General features: G+C 45.9%; 1 protein-coding gene across 4 annotated transcripts in view; it reads left to right on the plus strand.

The window, feature by feature from the left end:
- LOC119967651 (muscular LMNA-interacting protein) overlaps window positions 1-21,219 on the plus strand; it is a 229,085-nt gene that overhangs the window by 178,713 nt on the left and 29,153 nt on the right. For all 4 annotated transcript variants that reach the window (XM_038800451.1, XM_038800453.1, XM_038800452.1 and 1 more), the window contains 3 exons: window positions 2,141-2,269; window positions 4,410-4,640; window positions 20,875-20,928. In XM_038800451.1, coding sequence (XP_038656379.1) covers window positions 2,141-2,269; window positions 4,410-4,640; window positions 20,875-20,928 — 414 coding nt within the window. The remainder of the gene's footprint in view (window positions 1-2,140; window positions 2,270-4,409; window positions 4,641-20,874; window positions 20,929-21,219) is intronic.

Here is a 21,219-nt window from a genome sequence, read left to right on the forward strand (position 1 = left end):
GAATCACTTCTTGTCATTCCTCACTCCTTGAAGCCTCTCCGTTTCACACAGCCTTTGTTTTTTTGCTCGCAAATGCTTCACTTGCTGATTGGTCCTTACCTCTCTGCATGTGATATGCTCCATAATGCATTTTCACATGGAGATCTATGTGTTAATAAAGTGTGTTGTCTTTTAGCAAGTAGAACAGCGCAGGTTTTGCTGTGCCGGACACTGACCGGGCTGGCTGGGGTGGGGGTCGGGGTGGGAGGGCCGACGGGTCGGAGAATCGCCGGGGGCCGGCGTGAATCCCGCCACCGTCGTCTCCCGAAGTCTCCGACACCAGAGATTCAGCGGGAATCGCGCCGCGCCGGTCGGCGGGCCCTCCTCAGTGATTCTCCGGCCCGCGATGGGCCGAAGTCCCGCTGCTGTCATGCCGGTCCTGCCGGCATGAATCAAACCTCCTCCCCTACCGGCGGGACCAGGCGGCGCGGGCGGGCTCCGGGGTCCTGGGGGCGGCGCGGGGCGATCTGGCCCCGGGGCATGCCCCCACGGTGGCCTGGCCCGCGATCGGGGCCCACCGATCGTCGCTCACTGATCGGCGGTCGGGCCTGTTTCGTGGGGGCACTCTTTTCCTTCTGCGTTCGCCATAGTCTTCACGATGGTGGACCCGGAAGTGACCCCCTCCCCTGTGCATGCTTGGGGATGACATCAGCAGCCGCTGACGCTCCGGCGCATGCGCGGACTTCCGCCGGCCGGCGAAGACCTTTCGGCCCAGGCTGGCATGGCGCCAAAGGCCTTTCCCGCTGGCCGGCGGGGCGCCAACCACCCCGGTGCAGGTCTAGCCCCTCAAGGTTAGGGCTTGGCACCTAAAGGTGCGGAGAAATCCGCACCTTTGGGGCGGCCCGACGCCGGAGTGGTTCACGCCACTCCATCACGCCGGGACCCCCCGCCCCGCCGGCTACGGGAGAATCCCGGCCCAGAAGTTTCCGACGCCGACTTTACCAAGAACTGCTTGCCAGCGGTTCCCCCCAGATGGTCATCGCAGTAAGGCTAACCCCGACATGTGACACATCCCGATTTCGTCCCTCAGCCACAGGAGGTTTAGCTGCGGGCAAAGAGGAGCAGATGGCAGCACGGTGGCGCAGTGGGTAGCACTGCAGCCTTACCGCGCTGAGGTCCCAGGTTCGATCCCGGTTCTGGAACATGTGTGGAGTTTGCACATTCTCCCCATGTTTGTGTGGGTTTTGCCCCCACAACCCAAAAGATGTGCAGGCTAGGTGGATTGGCCATGCTAAATTGCCCCTAAATTATAAAAAACACTCCCTGCGTGTCGGAGTGGTGTGAACCACTTCGGCGTCAGGCCGCCCCAAAGGTGCGGAATTCTCCGCATCTTTAGGGGCCAAGCCCTCACATTGAGGGGCTAGAACCGCGCCGGAGTGGTTCCCACTCCGCCGGCTGGCATGAACGGCCTTTGGCGCCACGCCAGCCGGGGCCGAAAGGACTTTGTTGGCCGGCCTAAGTCCGCGCATGCGGCGGAGCGTCAGCGGCTGCTGACGTCATACCGCCGCAGGTGAGGGGGTCTCTTCCGCCTCCGTCATGGCGAAGACGGAAGAAAAAGAGTGCCCCGACGGCACAGGCCCGCCCGCCGATTGGTGGGCCCCGATCGTGGGCCAGGCCACCGTGGGGGCACCCCCCAGGGTCAGATCGCCCCCCCCCCCCCCCCCCTCCAGGACTCCAGAGTCCGCCTGCACCGCCAATCCAGCCGGTCAGGTAGGTGGTTTAATCCACACCGGCGGGAGAGGCCTGTCAGCGGCGGGACTTCGGCCCATCGTGGGCCGGAGAATCACTGCGGAGGGCCCGCCGACCGGCGCGGCGCAATTCCTGCCCCCGCCAAATCTCGGGGCGGAGAATTCGGGACACGGCAGGGGCGGGATTGACGCCGGCCCCGGGCGATTCTCCGACCCGGCGGGGGGGGTCGGAGAATCCCGCCCAAGGTCTCTACTAAAATAGCAGAGCATGGAATTTCACAGTTATCCCACAGTGTTATTTGGAGGTGATTGAGATTATTTGTGTAATTATTATCACTGTGACTACTCTGCTTAGCTGCATGCAGCACCTTGCCGTCTTTCAACTTTGTTTTCTTTTCAACCTCTGAATCTAGACTAGACCTGGCGTGATTCGTCCAGTTGCCATGGCTCAGAAACCGACTGCAGTCCCAAAGGTGGATGAGAGCTGCCACAATCCTTTTCAGCAATGTCCTGAAGCAGACAGCGATACTGAAATCAAAGAGGTAGGCAGCTGAAACATCGGGGCGGGTGCATGTTGAGCTAAACTATCAGGTATTCCCCTTATTATCCTGAATTACCCTTTGAAGATACACAATGTTGATGGAATTTTATCTGCTTGCTGCTTCTTCTCATTCATATGTAACTCAATCCAACTGGGAGCTTTGTAGTGATTTAAAACTAACTGAGGCAGATTGTTTAAAAACATGGATAGCGTTGTTCACTGAACAGTGATAGTATTAAGCTCAGTCATTGACAGCAACCATTGAAATATTTTTTATTAAATTAACATAATCTCAAAGTTGAGGGAGTTGTATTTGCTGTTTCCCTGGCACTGTCTGTATTTAAAAACCAGCACAAAATAAATGGCCAGCGCTGCCTGGAAATGTACTTAAATTTGGTTCCAAGAAAACAATGCAATACCATGGCGATTGGTGATGAAATCACATAATTGAAGCATTCATTTCATCCCCTGCTATAATCAAAAGCTATAATGTATAACACTAGGGACCCACTACTGCTGTTTCTGGAGCGCAAAATTACCCTGATAGCCTTCATTCCATTTGAACAGCAGCCACTTGGACGGAGATTCATGCACTTTGAGGAAAGCAGAGTGAAAAATCAATGGTGCTGTGTTTATGTCTGAAAGATAATGAACTGGGGCAGCACGGTGGCACAGTGGTTAGCACTGCTGCCTCATGACGCCGAGGTCCCAGCTTCGATCCCAGCTCTGGGTCACTGTCCGTGTGGAGTTTGCACATTCTCCCCGTGGGTTTCGCCCCCACAACCCAAAGATGTGCAAGCTCGGTGGATTGGCCACGCTAAATTGCCCCTTAATTGGAAAAAATGAATTGGGTACCCTGAATTTACAAAAATAAAAGAATGAACTGAAAACAAAATCTGTAATTAAAGGATTGTTTTGCTCTATTTGTCCTTTACCCACAATTTTTAATTTTTCAATAATCTTTATTATCGTCACGAGTAGGCTTATATAAACAATGCAATGAGGTTACTGTGAAAATCCCCTAGTCGCCACACTCCAGCGCCTGTTCGGGTACACAGAGGGAGAATTCACAACGTTCAATTCACTTAACAACAAGTCTTTCAGGACTTGTGGGAGGAAAGCGGAGCACCCGGAGGAAACCCACGCAGACACGGGAAGAACGTGCAGACTCCGCACAGACAGTGACCCAAGCCGGGTATTGAACCTGGGACCCTGAAGCTGTGAAGCAACAGTGCTAGCCACTGCCTTCCTCAAATTATCTGTTAAAAAGTTATCCTATTAGAGAGTTGAGGGAGGGGAGGTGAGTCACTGATAAAAATGGTGTTTTCCAAACTCCAGCTATGATATTAAATGTGGTTACCGATGTTCCTTTGCCTCTTGGTACTAAGGTTGTGCTGTGGAGAAACAGTTTCTCAGTCGAGCTTTATTTTAGCTCAGAATCATTTCCTGCAAATTTTAATGGTGTTAATTTTGGTCTGACACTTGTTGCTGTGTAACAGTCAGGCAGCATGGTAGCATAGTGGTTAGCACAATTGCTTCACAGCTCCAGGGTCCCAGGTTTGATTCCTGGCTTGGATCACTGTCTGTGTGGAGTCTGCACGTTCTCCCCGTGGCTGCGTGGGTTTCCTCTGCGTGCTCTGGTTTCCTCCCACAGTCCAAAAATGTGCAGGCTAGATGGATTGGCCATTCTAAATTGCCCTTAGTGCTCAAAATTGCTTATTGTTGGGTGGGGTTACTGGGTTATGGGGATAGGAAGTGTGGGCCTGGGTAGGGTGCTCTTTCCAAGAGCCGGTGCAGACTCAATGGGCCGAATGGCCTCCTTCTGCACTGTAAATTCTATGATTCTATGATTGCTCTACTCGTTCTCACATAATGGGTCTCCATTTTTATTTATTACCACTGTTGTGTGTTCTGCACAGTAGTCTTTTATAAAGTGAAAGTCCAATTGACAGTTTCCATGAGAAACTTGACCTGAGTTTTAAAAAAGAGAATTCCTTTTGTATACTTGCACTGTGACTTTTTCTTTTTGCTAAAAATTATCTTGAGTTTTTTTTAAAAATGCACCTCCAAAATGTTATTGAGTGCGGGAGTTCATTCACAGTGTTGCTCCATCTGTTTTATTATCTGCTCTTCTTCAACAGTGCCTGTTCCCATTATCCACCATCCTAACTTCTGTCTCATATCCCAGTCTGTGCCACGAAACGAACCAGACCCTGCTGTGCTATCAGGATATGTCCCAGTCAATTCCACTGTCTCTCTCACCTGTCACTTGTCTAACCTTTGGATCACATATTCGTTTCTCTCCCATTGCCCCATGTAACTACTACATGACCTCTAACCTCTCTCGCAGTCTCCACTCCCTGTACATTAAGGTGAGAAGCTGGTCTGTAATGCTTTGATATGTTTTTTTTCTGCCTGACTGTAATTGTTGCACTCAACAGAGTTTATGTTTTGCACGGATATTATTAAGGTTAAGGAATAACATGCATTTTTTTAAAAATCCACTGGATGTGGACGTCATTTCTGGCAAGGCCGGCATTTATTGACCATTCCAAATTGCCCTTAAGCCGGTGGCAGTGAGTTGTTGTCTTGAATAAAACTTTTGGGTCATTTCAAAAGGCAATTAAGAATCAAACTCGTTGCGTTGTAGTTCTGGAGCCAGACTAGGGTAAGGTTTGCTTCCCTAAAGGCCATTATCATAGTTTATCATAGAATTTACAGTGCAGAAGGAGGCCATTCGGCCCATCGAGTCTGCACCGGCTCTTGGAAAGAGCACCTTACCCAAGGTCAACACCTCCACCCTATCCCCATAACCCAGTAACCCCACCCAACACTAAGGGCAATTTTGGACACTAAGGGCAATTCATCATGGCCAATCCACCTAACTTGCACATCTTTGGACTGTAGGAGGAAACCAGAGCACCCGGAGGAAACCCACACACACACGGGGAGGATGTGCAGACTCCGCACAGACAGTGACCCAAGCCGGAATCGAACCTGGGACCCTGGAGCTGTGAAGCAATTGTGCTATCCACAATGCTACCTTGCTGCCAGTTTGGTTTTTACAACCATTCAGCAGTCTCAAGATTATCATTGCTGAACCTAGACTTTTAATTACAGAATTATGTAACTAATTAAATTAAAATTTCCCATTTGAAGGATTTAAATTTACAACTCTCTGGGTCATTCGCCCATTCCAGGTTCAGTGACATAACCGTTTTGCCACTGTACTCTCGTTAATTTCTTACTTATACTTCGATGGATTTAATTTCTTTTTTATGTTGAAGATTGTTTCAACCCTTGCCAGAGATGCATAATTGGATATGGTGTTGACTATTTCATTTTGCAACAGTTTGTGTTCAAGTTATGAGTTTGATGTTCTGAGGACGAGAGGTGGCACTTGAAAAGGAAGAATTTTCCTCAGTGTGTCCAATGGTAGCAAAGAAAATTGGTGGGGATATAAATCTCAGAGTCAACAAAGAATATACACCTCTATCTAGTGTGTTTTATTCCTGGGTTTATTCCTGGTATCACTGTTGTTACAAACCTGTCCGGGATTTTTTAACATTCAAACGGGGAAGGAACCACACCACAAGATTCCACTGTTTTAAAACAAAAATAAAACGTTACTGCATATAAATCAGAAGTTAAGCAATCAGTACTGCACTATAGCTGATACAAATTTCAGTGTAAATCCAGATTTACATTGCTCTGCTCCGCGCCCCCCAGCTCCAAGAATTCACTTATACATTTCACAAATCTTGGAGATTCATTCACTTCTTCTCTGGGATTAATCAAGGTATACCACAGCTCTCTGAAATTATCTTCAGTGTTCCACGTATTCTCCAAGGTACAAGATATCACGGGGCTCCTTCCAGTAGCTTTTTGCAAAGTAACCCTCCAACTTTGCTTAAAACCTGATGATCCAGCACTCTGACTTCAATGCAATGGCTTCAAACATCAGAAAACATTCTATTGGTTTTCAATAGACCCCTGCCGTGGTTGCAAACTGCAACTACGTTGATTATTTCCAGATCCACAACTGCAACAAAGTTAACTACCTTTCATTGAGGATTATTGTAGATTTATTCCTTTAGCTTCCAGATCGTCCATTCCTTTTCTCCCTTAAAAACTTTGTCTTAAACTGAGTACCAGCTCGCATCTGTAGGCCACATCATGGGCAAGACATCGAACATTTAGTCTCCTTCAGGCCTAGATCTCTTGACACAGTGTCACAATGGTTAGCCATGTTGCCTCACAGCACCAAGGACGTGGGATCAATTCTGGCCTTGGGTGATTTTCTGTGTGGAGTTTGCACTTGAATGAAAATCGCTTATTGTCACGAGTAGGCTTCAATGAAGTTACTGTGAAAAGCCCCTAGTCGCCACATTCCAGCGCCTGTCCGGAGAGGCTGGTACGGGAATCGAACCGTGCTGCTGGCCTGCTTGGTCTGCTTTAAAAGCCAGCGATTTAGCCGAGTGAGCTAAACCAGCCCTAGCTTTCTCCCCGTGTCTGCGTTTGTTACCTCCGAATAATCTGGTTTCCTCCCACAGTCCAAAGATGTGCAGGGTAGGTTGGCTTATGGGGATAGGGCAGGGGTGTGGGTCTAAGTGGGGTTCTCTTTCAGAGGGTCGGTGCAAGCTTGATGGTTTGAATATTTTCCTTCTGCATTGTCGGGAGTCTATGGTTCTATGGTTCCCAAGGAGTCACAAGCTGCACTAGACCCAAAGCTGACACACTCTCATAGGTGCTTTCCAAACATCAACCAGTCTCACTTGCTGGCTATGCATTAACTAAATTCACAGAGGTAAACTCTTGTTACGTTTCACCCATCTCCATGGCAATCTGACACATGAGCCTGTTTCCAGTAAAAATTCAAATTCACTACTTTTAATTTCAAAACTTTCCTTAATTCTTAATTAACTTGCAGCTTTTACTGGGACAGCTGCAGATGTCATGTCTTCAGTTCTTTTAACTAAGTTAGCCCACCTGCCATTTTATGACTCACTATTTTACTCTGACCATATCCAGTATACACAAGTTACACTTTAAATTATAATTATCTTAAGTCTGTTTGGCTTTCCAATCTCTAGATTTTTACCAGTGGATTTTTCCAAATGAATGTATATTTAAAATTAAATTTCTAAAACGAAAACACCATTTAGCTCTAAAGCATAAGATACGTAAGACATTGTAGCAATCCAGTAAACTCTGCTATGCTGAATCAAGCGAATGTTGAAGGGAATCTTCACCTGTTCAACCTTGTGTTATCAAATCGATGCCAGAGACATTCATTGCAGTGGACTTAATGTTATTACTGCATCTAAACCTGTGATAAAAAATTTCATTAATTGTGGCTGAAGCATATTTAGATATAGCTCCATTTCTTTTTTACTGTAATGTAAAAGTCCAACCATTGTCCTGTTGTGAAAATAACCAAGACCATCAAAATGAGGTTCAGTTGAAACAGTGGAGAGAAACGAAAGGCAATTCAGTGTACAGTAGGGAACGGTGAGATATACATTGGGTGGGGTTTTCTAGTCACACCTGCCCTGAGACCAGAAATTCCCGCCCAATCTCAACAAACCTTTAAATGGTCTGCTGAACTTTCCATCCCACCCGCTACCATTCCTGCGGCAGGTGGGCCTGGAAAATTTACCCCAATGGATAGAAGTCTACAAACTTATGAGGGGCATGGACAGTGAATAGTCAGCAGCCTTTTCCCAGGGTGGACGAGTCAATTACTAGGGGGCATAGGTTTAATGTGTGAGGGGCAAAGTTTAGAGGAGATGTGCAAAGGAAGTTTTTTACAGAGGGTGGTGGGTGCCTGGAACTCGCTGCCAAATGAGGTGGTGGAAACAGGTACGCTAGTGATGTTTAAGGGCATCTTGACAAATACATGAATAGGATGGGAATAGAGGGATACGGACCCAGGAAGTGTCGACGGTTTTAGGATAGACGGGCAGCATGGTCGACGCAGGCTTGGAGGGCCGTAGGGCCTCTTCCTGCGCTGTACTTTTCTTTGTTCTTCGTTCTCCAGTGATAAATTTTTTGAGATTCCATTCTTGAAGAATTAATTGTGAAGATTAATACTGCCAATTTTCTGCGCAAGTTTCCCAGTAACCAATGTGAAATTGGGATGCTGCACATTAAACCTGGTGGCCTCTGAACCCAATTATTCAACCTCGGAACTGTGCTGGGACACACGCCTCATAAAACCTATTGTTACGAATCAGGAAAGCGCCGCCATCTCTGGGTAGTAATATTGATTACCATCAACTTTCTTCCTCTTCAGCGGTTCAAGATGCTGAACTCCCTACCTGACGGTATTGCGGGAGTAACTTCATCACTGGAACTGTAGCGGTTTAAGAAGAAGTTGACCCCACAACTGCTCAAGTCACCTAGGGTTGGGGAATAAATGTAGGCCCTTCCAGAAATGTCCACATGCTGGAGAACATTTTTTTAAAAATTAAGTTTATTATGGCCTGCTTCATGAATAGAATAAAATAGGTTACACTGTCAGTGTAATTTAGGCCATTTACCGGCTACGCCACACATGACCTGGTGACGCGACGGTAAATCTCCTGAGATTCTCAGCACTTTGAGATGGCCGCCCTGGGTGACATCCGGATACACATTAGACTCATTTAAATATGTCTGCGCCGTATTCTCTTGGGGCCAGGGAACTAACAGCCGACCCAGCAAGGCCTGGACCTAGCGCTGTTTAGTACTGGTCCACACAAATGTGTGGGATTCTCCCAAGCCTTGGCAGACCCCTGGGTGGTCGGGGACAAGGCAAGGTGGCTCCCTGGTGGTCTCTCTGGCACCCAGGCACCTTGACACTTACAGCCTGGCAAAGCCACTGTGACACTGCCAGGGTGCCCAGGTAGCACTGCCAGGCTGACAGGGGCTCTGCCTGGATGCCAGGGTGGCAATGCCAAGGGTCTGGGCCTGAGGAAGGTGGCCATTCCCATGAAAGGGGGGATGAAAGAGGTATGAAGGGTGGGGGTGTAAAGGGTGGGTATGAAGGGACCTAATGAAGATTGGAATATGAAGGGTGGTGGTTCTGAAAGGGTGGTGGGGAGGCTTGAAAAGGGAGGGGCCCTCAGCGACTCCATAGCGGGGTATTCTCACTAGGAGCTGGACCTATCGCCGTATTCAGCCCACCAAGTGTTGAAAACATTTCTAAGTGTGGCCTTGACCAGGCAGAAACTCCACAAGACCCTAAATGTGGTGGAATAGTGGTGTAGATCTCACCCAAAAAGCCAGCGAAAACACCCCGTCAAACTCGCCCAAAATTACACTTAGAAATGTTTTGGTTGAATCACGCCAATGAAATACATTTTTTCACCTGTTACCCATATGATTGTTAACCATGAATACTGCCAATGAATATTTCCCATGGTGTCAATTTTTGAATATCTGTTCATGGGTTGTGGGCCTGCATTTATTGCCCATCCCTCATTGTCATTGAGAAGGTAGTGGTGGGCCAGCATCTTGAATTGTTGTTTTGATATATATATTCCAAGTCTCCGTTTTGTGTCTTTTAAAAAATGGTGGGTGCGATTCTCCGCTCCCGGGAAAAATCGGGAGGGCCATCGTGAATTCGGCCGAGTTTCACGACGGCCTCAGAGGCCGCTCCTCGCCCCCTATTCTCCCCTCCCGGCGGAGCTAGGAGCGGCGCTCCGTAACCAATGGGCCATCAGAACAGGACACAACCAATGGGTAATCAGGACACCCAGAGGTGGCATCACCACAAGAGGGCACCACACAACCACTATAAAAAGGACAAGGCACACAGGCTCTGCCTCTTCCACTGGCAGAAACCTAGAGAGCAAGACATGTGTGGTTAACAGCACCGTCACACCATAGCACGTGGTGTAGAGCAAGCTCATATAGTTAGTAGAGTATACTGTATTACTAGAGTCAGATTAGTAGAGTGTAGAACTCATTTAGAAGCTTTGTCAATCGCTCAATAAATATGTTCAACTTGCCTCAAGGTCTGGAGTATCCTTCAGCAATGCCTACACCAAGTAGCGGCTTATGTTCGGTACCGGAGTGGCTACTCAATCTACCTAGTTCAACTCAGTAAGGTCAGAGACAAACTCAGACAAACAGCTACCGAATCCAGGCATTATGGACAAGGTTCAGGCTCCTCATCAACTCAGGACCATTGTAATCTTAGTGCTAACTGGCATTCGTTCAAACAAAAATTCCAACTATATATAGAAGCATCCGACTTGAACGGCGCGACTGATGCTCAGAAGATAGCTCTCCTACTGACCACTGCGGGTGACCATGCGATAGAGATCTTCAACTCGTTTCAATACACAGAACGGCAGGACAAAATGAAATACCAAACTATCCTGGAAAAATTCGACAGCCACTGCGAGGTTGACACAAACAAAATATTTGAGTGCTACATCTTTAAACAAAGGATGCAAGGTAAAGATGAATCCTTCAATAGTTATCTCACTAACCTTAGACTGCTAGTGAAATCCTGCAACTTCGTTGACATAACTGACTCCATGATCAGAGACCAAATCGTTTTTGGAGTCCACTCTGATCCTCTGCGAGAGCAATTGCTAAAAATCAAACACATGATCTTGAAGATCGCTACTGAAACATGCACTGTAAATGAACATTCAAAAAAAATCGCTGCTCACAATACAAAAATGCTGAGAGTGAAAAACAAACCTCCCACGACGTGGATTTTGTTCAGGCCATCTCCCGGATGCAGCGCCTCCACATCTCTGACAGCAGCCATTTTGCGCGCTCCTACCGGGGCCTGGCGCATGCGCAGTATGACCGGGAATACGAATCGGCCAAGAACCGCACTGTGCATGTGCAAACGGCCGAGAGCTGCACCGCGCATGCGCACGGAATGTCATGACGCCAACGTCATGACGTGTGCAAACTATGGAACCTCCCACTTTAGAAAAAAATGCTTTGCAAAAAGGCAAACAATGTCTCCAATGTGGGAAACTCAGCCACAATGCAGCCATGTGCAGACCTGCACCACAATTCACGAGTCTGCGACCATGGTTCAAATAGAACCGCATCAGAAGTGTGCAACACCAAACGCATGACTCTGATCAAGGTACTGCAACAGATCCAGACTATGAGTACCTGGATAAAACATACCGAATAGGCATCATCACGAAGTGTGAATACGCCACACCGGACACATCACAAGTCCAATCAATCCTTGCCATTGATTCCGAGTATAAATGGAACACAGTGATGGATGTCAACCGATGCCCCATCCAGTTCAAACTGGACACAGGTGCCTCTGCCAACCTGATCTCGAAGTTGGACTTCACGAAAATCAAGAAGGTTCCCAAAATCCTTCCAGCTGCTTGCGAACTCCAGGACTCCAATGGCAACGTAATCACGGCACTGGGGTCATGCCATCTGACAGTGTCCAACCGACACATAGAGACAAGCCTGAGATTCAAGATTCTCCAACCAGACAGGGCGTCCCTGCTAGGTGCCTGCAAGCAACTGAACCTCATCCAAAGGGTCTTCACCATGACGCCGTCTCATCAGGATCTTCAGGCCAGCATTGAGGACATACTGACCCAATATCCAGATGTCTTCAGCGGAATGGGCACACTTCCATACGAGTACAAGATTCTACTGTAGCCTGACGCAAAACCAGTGGTCCACCCACCAAGGAGAGTTCCTGCTCCACTGAGGGATCGACTGAAAGCAGAACTCACAAGCCTACGAAAGAAAGTCATCATCTTTAATGTCACTGAACCAACCGACTGGGCCAGCTCGATAGTGTGCGTCAAGAAGCCTTCGGGGGACCTACGAAACTGCATGGACTCCAAGGATCTAAACAAAAACATTATGCGGAAACATTACCCAATCCCAAAAAGGGAAGAAACCACGAGCAAAATGGCACACGCATGCTTCTTCACAAAACTGGACGCATTCCAAGGATTCTGGCAAATTCAACTCGAAGAATCCAGCAGAAGGCTCTGCACCTTCAACAGACCTTTTGGCAGATTCTGCTACAACCGAATGCCATTTGGCATCACCTCGGCATCAGAATTTTTCCACCGCATCATGGAACAGATGATGGAGGGAATAGACGGGGTTTGTGTCTACGTTGACAATGTCATAATCTGGTCTTCAACTCCGGAGGAACATGTGTCGTGACAAAAGATGTTCTGACGCATACATGAGCATGGCCTCAAGCTAAACAAATCCAAGTGCTGCTTTGGTCGTCCACGCTGAAGTTCCTGGGTGATCAGATATCGAAACACGGTGTACGCCCGGACATGGACAAAATTACAGCCATTGAGGCAATGAAAGTCCCCAAGGACAAGAAAGCAGTACTGCGCTTCCTTGGAGTGGTAAACTTGCAAGGCAAATTCATCCCGAATTTGGCCACACACACAACGGCCCTCAGAAAACTGATCAAGAAATCAACCGCCTTCGAGTGGAAGACGGAACACCAGACAGAGTGGTTGGAGCTGAAGGCCAAACTCACCACTGCAGACCAATGGATCATCAGAACAGGATACAACCAATGGGTAATCAGGACACTCAGTGGTGGCATCACCACAAGAGGGCACCACACGACCACTATAAAAAGGACAAGGCACACAGGCCCTGCCTCTTCCACCGGCTAGAGAGCAAGACGTGTGTGGTTAACAGCACCGTCACACCATAGCACGTGGCCTAGAGCAAGCTCATATAGTTAGTAGAGTATACTGTTACTAGAGTCAGATTAGTAGAGTGTAGAACTCATTTAGGAGCTTTGTTAATTGCTCAATAAATACGTTCAACTTGCCTCAAGGTCTGGAGTATCCTTCAGCAACACCTACACCAAGTAGCGGCTTACATACTAACACAGAAGGACTGCCTTCAACAATCAAAACTGTGCTGTCCCTTTGTCATCCTATCACAATTGATTTAATGCTACAGAATTGTAGAATGCTAAACCATTTTTCCGTTTTTCTATTTTTAAAAAGCTGTTCCTTTTTGCCTTTTGGAAATATTGTAAATAAATAAAAACATTCGCCTTATGTAACAAGTAAATATGCTTCAGCTGTACACCAGCAAGTGTCACACACAAGACAACAGGATGGAAAGGGCGAAAGCTAGGGAAATTCTTTCAATTTGGCTTCAAATGTGGAAGTAGAAAGCTGAGATTGCAGGAAGCAAAACTGATAATGCTGGAAAGGTACAAGCTAGTGAGCACTTTAAAGTAAAAGATGAAATAATATCGTGGGTTCAATTATGGTAAAGTATCCAGCTCAAAGCACAAAGTCAGCTCTCTCCTACAAATACTGATCCATCTGCACACTTGCACCAGTTTTGATTTTGGACATAAAAGAGATCACATGCAGTGCTCAGCCATGAGTTTTCTCCAATGTCAATAAGCTGCTGAAAATGTAATTCTCGCTTCATAGTGCAGGTTCGTGAAAGCTCACACATTGATAACAACTATGGCATTTCAGTATTTACTTTCCCTCCAAGTAGCTGTTGGATTAGTTGTGAAGTTTATCAACCAGTACAGTTCTCACACTGTGGAATTGAAAAACTACCTGTATCCTAATTGCCAGGTTATTGACCAAAAGTATTGACTTCTGATCAAGGATGAAACAATTCCTATAATGGAATTCTGTGTTACTGTGCGGAAGACGAAAGTCCGTGAAGCTATCCCATTATCCAAAACCTGATTACAGATAACCTCCAGAAGTGGATCGTTGCTCATAGCCTGTTTTTGCCTTTGTTTTCTTTAATGCTTTTCCTCCTTCCCCCACAGTGATTGTTTTTAAAAATAAATTTGGTGTACCTGGTGGAACCATCAATTCACGAGACACGTGCTTTCAGATATGAACAGTGGTTTTAATCTACTTACTTCGGAGCCAACCTGTAACCCATTGAACTCTCGATGAACTCAGACTGGCTCTGGACACGGTTATTTATACAGCAGTCTAGGGGGAGGAGTCATGGGCAGAGCCAAGGGTGGAGCCCTGTACAAACCCCTGAGCATTCCCAGAGCTACTCCCCCTAGTGGTCGGATAACGCTACTGCGCTTACAATATTACTGTGGTGAATGTGATTCACACTGGATTATAATCTGTATATACATGTGTCTGTATTGTAAGTGCAGTTGCACTACCTGTCCTCCAGGGGGAGTAGCTCTGGGAATGCTCGAGTTGTATGGGGCTTCTCCCTTGGCTCTGCCCAGGACTCCTCCCCCGGAAGCTCCTGTATAAAAGCTCAGTGCCACATAGTCAGCCGGCCAGTTCACCGTAAGTTCAATGGCTAACCGGCTGGCTCTGTTGTGAGTATATTAAAACGCTATTCTAATCCTACAAGCACGTGTCCGTAGAATTGTTGGTTCCAACAAGTACAATAGTAAATACAGTGTGAATTACTAAGTGATATTCACCACAGTACCCAATTAATTTTTTCCAATTAAGTGGCAATTTTGCGTGGTCAATCCACCTTCCCTGCACATCTTTGGGTTGTGGGGGCGAAAACCACGCAGACACGGGGAGAATATGCAAACTCCACACGGGCAGTGACCCAGAGCCGGGATTGAACCTGGGACCTTGGCGCCGTGAGGCAGCAACACTAACCACTGTGCCACCGTGCTGCCCTCCCCACAGTGATTGTTAACTCACCAAATTCTGACATTCTTCCTTCCTTTGACAGTATACTGATTTTTAAAAAGGCAAATTATGGCAACATTCGGGCCACTTAATTCACCAGACAAGAATCCAATGTTACTAATTACAACAAAACAAAACGGCGAATCTTTCAGTGCTTGAAATCTACTTTTGTAAACTGAGGAGTCGACAAACTGATCTAAAAATCTGTAACTACTGACAATCAAGAAATGCAGCCGGGAGTGAGTAAAGAGTACTTGTGAGGTCAGCTTAAAATACAAGTTTTACCCGGTAAATTGATTCATTTTGAGTTTTATTTTGTTCCCTTTTCTCTCCCTTTTATTTGTACTGTCCTCAGGATGATGCTGCGTTTTGATTCTGCAGCAAGAGCTTATTACCTGAATGAACACAGTGGTCATTCTTTGCTTGCGACCTTAAACATTGCATGTTGGCAGCTCATTCACTGGTACACAGAGCCAGTGGAAGGGAGTAGCTGGGATTTCACATCATACCCCAGGCCCACTCTCATTTAGTCTCACTGTATTTTCTAGCCAGGACTACTAAATGGGAGCCGTGGCTATTATTGACCGCTCTCATTTACCACCTTAGTACAGGGAGCCTTTCAAGTGAGGGGATTGGCTTAGAAAAGAGAAACGTAGTCACAGCGGGGATAGTATAGTTCGGGAAGTAGACACTGTTCTCCATAGCTAGGATCAAGATCCTGACGGCTGTGATATCTGTCCAGTGCCAGGGTTCGGAACATCTGCTCCGTGCTGGAGAGGAACTTGCAGTGGGAATGGGAGGATCCCATTTTCGTGGCTCATGTTATGACATAGGTAGAACAAGGTGAAACGAGTTTGAGGAGTTAGGCACTAAATTAAACTACAGACCCTGGGAAGCACGGTAGCACAGTGGGCAGCACGGTAGCACAGTGGGTAGCACTGTTGCATCACAGCTCCAGGGTCCCAGGTTCGATTCCCAGCTTGGGTCACTCTCTGTGTGGAGTCTGCCTGTTCTCCCTGTGTCTGCGTGGGTTTCCTCCGGGTGCTCCTGTTTCCTCCCACAAGTCCCGAAAGACGTGCTTGTTAGGTGAATTGGACATTCCGAATTCTCCCACTCTGTACCCGAACAGGCAGCGGAATGTGGCGACGAGGGGATTTTCACAGTAACTTCATTGTAAACCTACTTGTGACAATAAAGATTATTTTTTTATCATTCTAGGTTATAAACTCTGGATTACTACCTGAGCCACATGCAAATTGGCATAGGTTACAGAAAATGAGAGTTCAAGGCTGAGATAGACAGATATTTAATCAGTCAGAGAATCAAGGGTTATGGGGATAAGGCGGGAAAGTGGATTTGAGGATTAGATCAGATCCGTCATGATCTTATTGAATGGCATAGCAAACTCTATGAGCTGAGTGGCCTAATTCTGCTCCTACATCTTTAGGTCTTATAGATGCTGAGGCTAACTGGACCACACCGAGCATTAGCTGGGTACCAAAAATCAGTAAGGTCGACACATATCTTGAGTTTGCAAAGTTTTCACTTGTCTGACATGCTGTCACCTGGTTCCATTCCTATCTATCGAATTGCAGCCAGAGAGTCACATGGAATGGCTTCTCTTCCTCCTCCTACCCCTGGTGTTCCACCATGGATGTATCCGTGGCCCCCTCCTATTTCTCACCTACGCCCTGCCCCCACGTTTGTCTTCAAATGTACTCTGACAACACCCAACCTTAACTCATTTTTGTTCTCCTCCACCATCGTTAAATTATCAAACTGTTCTTCCAACATCCAGTACTGGGTGAGAAGAAATTTCCCCCAGTTAAATACTGGGAAGATCAAAGCCATTGTCTTCGGCCCCTGCACAAACATTGTTTCCTAGCCACTGACTCCACCCCTCTTCCTGAAAACTCTGAGACTGAATCAACTTGAATCAACCACCTTGAGGTGGCACGTTAGCACAGTGGATAACATTGTTGCTTCACAGTTCCAGAGTCCCAGATTCGATTCCCGGCTTGCTGAGTCTGCACTTTCTCCCCGTGTCATCGTGGGTTTCCTCCGGGTGCTCCGGTTTCTACCCACATTTCAAAGATGTGCAGGCTAGGTGGATTGGCCATGCTAAATTACCCTTAGTGTCCAAAAAGATCAGGTGGGGTTTCTGGGTTACGAGGATAGGGTGGAAATGTGGGTTTAAGTGGGGTGCTCTTTCCAAGGGCCGGTGCAGACTCGATCGGCCGAATGGCCTCCTTCTGCACAGTAAATTCTACGATCTATCTACGAATCTTGAAATGAGAACTAAGCCAAAGATAAGCTTCCAATACATATCATCATCATAACTAAGAACATTTATTTCTACCCCAGTGGCAGTTTTTAAAACTTAATTTTTACAAGACGCAAGCATGGGCCAGCAATGATTACCCATCCCTAACTGCCCGCCATTGCACAGGGCATTTCAAGAGTCCACCACATTGCTGTGTGTCTGGAGTCACATGTAGGTCAGACCAGAAAGGATGGCAGATTTCCTTCCCTAGAGGGCATTAGTGAACCAGATGGTTTTTACAATGGTTTCACATTTAATTCCAGATGTTTATTGAATTCAAATTTCAAATGTTGGGATTTGAACCAGGGTCCTCTGATCTTGCTCTGGGCCCATAGATAACTAGCCCAGTGACAATGTCACCTCGCCGCTGCCTCCCCTCGGTCACACTGCCCAACTTCATCCTGGCCTCAGCTCTTCACTGCTGAATACCTCATCTAAGCATCTGTTACTGCAAGACTAGACTCTTCTGACACGCTTCTGGCTGGCCTCCCACACTCTACCCTTCATAAAATTGAGATCTTCTAAAACTCTGCTGCCCCTCTCCGAACTAGTACCAAAACCTGTTCACCTATTACCCTCTGTGCTCATTGACATGCATTGAATCCTGGTTAAGCAATTCCTCAAATTTTACAATTCATATCCCTCCATGGGAGGGTGGCTGGAATGTGTTGGTTGGCCAAGTCTAGACACAACAGAGACTTAGATGAAGGTTCTATTAACTGATGAAATGAAACAGGATCTGAGAGAGGCAAAGTTACAGAGGTAGGGGTGGGCACCTTTAGTGCTGGTGTGGTAGGTGTTCAGAAACCCATCTTGTGGTCAAATATAAGTGGCAAATGATCCTGCTCAACTTAAAATGGCTACCAGGGATATAAACAGTGAATGGTATTGGTGTCTGGGGTCAAAGGCAAAGACTTCTGTCTTCCCACTATGTAATTGGGGGAAATTCTTGCTCATCCAATATTGGATGTCAGACAAGTAGCCTAATAAATAGAAGACAGTTGAGGAACCCAAGGAGATACATTTGAGATAGCGCTGAGTTTCTTCGGTATACATGTGGAATCTGATCTTTGTGTTTTTAGATAATGTCTCTAAAGAGTAACATGTTGATAAGAAGAAGTAGAAGGGGGCCAAGGATTGGTTCTTGGAGAACTCCAGTGAGGCAGTGGAGAGAAGCCACCTGACTGATTAGATAGAGAAGAACGGAACCAAACTAAGGCAATTCCACTCAGCTGGATGATGGGTGGATTAGAGGAGGAAGATGTGGTCAACCATGTCAAAGGCTGCAGATGGATCAGGAAGGATGAAAACAGATAGTTTACCTTGGTCACAGTCACCAACAATGTCATGTTTAACTTCGACAACACCCATTTCAGTGTTGTGGTCAAGACTGAAAACTCGATTGGAGGGATTTAAACATGGAGTGGGAAAGTCGAACACGAATTTGGGAAGTGACAATCCATTCGCGGACTGTGGAGAGGGAAACGATCTTTGGAAATGGGGTGATAGTTTTCAGATATGGGGAAACAAGTGTTTTGAGGAGGGAGATAATGAAAGAAGATTTGAGTGGAGGAGCACAGGTATCTGAGGAGAGAGAACTATTAACAATCCCAGTTAACATGGGTATAATATCCCACACAGAACCTATGGGGTGGGAATGCTTGTCTTCCCCATGCTCCTTGAGGAGTGCAAGCTCCCCCGTTAGGGGCAGGCTATCTCAATTACCCGGTGTATATAAGGCCAGCCAGTGAAGCACGACAAGAATGAACCCGGTCAGGGTCTACCTGGAGGTGTGTATATATATATATATATATATATATTATATATATATATATATATATATATATAAATAATTTGTGAATAAATCTGTTCTTAATTTTGCACGCCATGGACTCCCCATGTTCTTATTAAACTGCTGACAAGGATTAGTTAACAAAGTTAGGTGGAGCTCTGTGTCAGTTCCTGCCCGCTTACTGCTGGTGCTGTGTTCTGTGTTTGCATGGTGGCTATGTGTTCCTTCCTGCACAGACATGGTTGCTCCCACCATTAGTTTCATCTTGCTCCCAGTGCCAGCCTTCTTATCCGTTGTGTATCATTCCAATTCCACACATCTATCTCCTTGATATAATGGCACTTAAGTTTTCAAAACTGGCGATTCATACAGATAACAAATTTACAAGTGAGAATTAATCTCATTACAACTATTTCCTGGTTTGATTCCATCAATGTATAATATGGAGCCCGATTTATTTTCTGCCAAGCCCTGCTCAAGGAAACAAAAAAACAACAATCATTATTGCTTTGGTATAAATTTAATGATGTTATAAACCAGATAACAATCACCTTCAGTAACTCTTCATGAATGATGTGTCACCTTTCCCAGGAACTGCATGCTTGTTGCATAACACTGAGTAATTAAGAGACAAATTTTAATAGTAATTGGAAAAGTTATGAAGAGTAATCAGTAGTTGGCAGAGGGTTAATAAATCTGTGGATCATATCTATTCATAATCCACTGATTATTGCTGCCTTACAACTCACTAACAGCCATTTTCATTTACATTGTTTAAAAATAATTCTCATTGTAAAGAACTTGAGAACAGCCTCACTTTCACGTGTGAAGGTTTCCACCAATTTTGCCTTGATAGCTTCTTTAAGGTGCTGTTCCACATTTCACCCAAACTTTCAAAGGCAGCTGTTTAGTTTCTCCCTATTTTTCCTCAAATTCTGGAACAAACTGTCCCCTTAACGGCTTGATTATTAAATGCGGTACCCAGTGTGCCCCACATTGATCAGGATGGTCCTGCGTTTAATCCCCCACAGTGCAAAGAGAACTGCAATTATCATAGAGCCTTAGAAATATACAGCATACATCATGCCTTTATAAAAGAGCGCTCCAATTAATCCCACTCTCCTGTTCTACCACATTATTTCCCTTTCAAGTACTTGATGAATATGCTTCCATCACCATTCCTGACAGTGCACTGCAGACCATCATAACTCATTGCATAAAAAAAACATTCTCATCATCTCGCTTCTGTTTTTTTGCCAATTACCTAAGTTTTATACCATGAAATAACTGATTTTTCTACAAGTGAAAAGTTTCTCTCTTATTCACTTCATCAAGATCAGCCATGATTTTGGATACCACTCCTCTTAACTTTCACTGTGCTAAGGAGAAGAATACTGGTTTCTCAGTCCTCTCCACAAGCCTCAAGTACGGTACCATTGTGAAAGTGGTGGTAATTCAGATTGTAGCAACTAAAGAGAAAACTGCATGCATAATTGGTAAAGTAATTTACTGTAACTGAGGATGTATCATAGAGAATCATCATGAGATAAGATTTATGTTCTACTAAAGGGCCGTGACTGCTGTCAGAAATGCTGCTCACTTTTGTTGTCTATATTGTCAGTCTCCTTCAACGTGACTGACTTAATTTGAATGTCTCACTTAAGCAATGGCTCTTATGTTGTTGTTTTAGTGTTAATAAGCTTAAAGGAGTGAACTATAATAAAAGTCATACCCTCCCTCTAACGTGCAGAAAACATAGTTGGCAGCAATGTGTCACTGTGCTCTAGTGTTTGAACAGCGAGTATTGAATTCCACTCATTTTTCTTGTCATTCTCCATTTGTATGTTGTGAAGCCACGTCACTCCATAACGACAATCCATGAAAACGAAGCTCTGGGCATCAACGAGGTAAACGAGTCAATCTGTACTCCTAGAACTTGGCTTTAATTACTTCATTTGGTTGTGAATGTCATGCTTTCTGATAGCTTTTCAAATTTTTAAATATTCTGTTGTGAAGGGTTGAGATATTTACCTGGAGTTTCTGCAAGGTTCCGCTGGTTTATTAACGCAGTTTACCAAAACTGGCCAAGCCAGCGCACACAACGTTGCAAATTATATCCAGCGTAAATTGAGTTTCTGTGATCTGTCACTATAGTAACAGCAATGGGAGTCCAGCGAGTTCACAGGGAGATGTTTATT

The sequence above is a fragment of the Scyliorhinus canicula genome, chromosome 6 (genome assembly GCF_902713615.1).
Source record: "Scyliorhinus canicula chromosome 6, sScyCan1.1, whole genome shotgun sequence".
Classification (NCBI taxonomy): domain Eukaryota; kingdom Metazoa; phylum Chordata; class Chondrichthyes; order Carcharhiniformes; family Scyliorhinidae; genus Scyliorhinus; species Scyliorhinus canicula.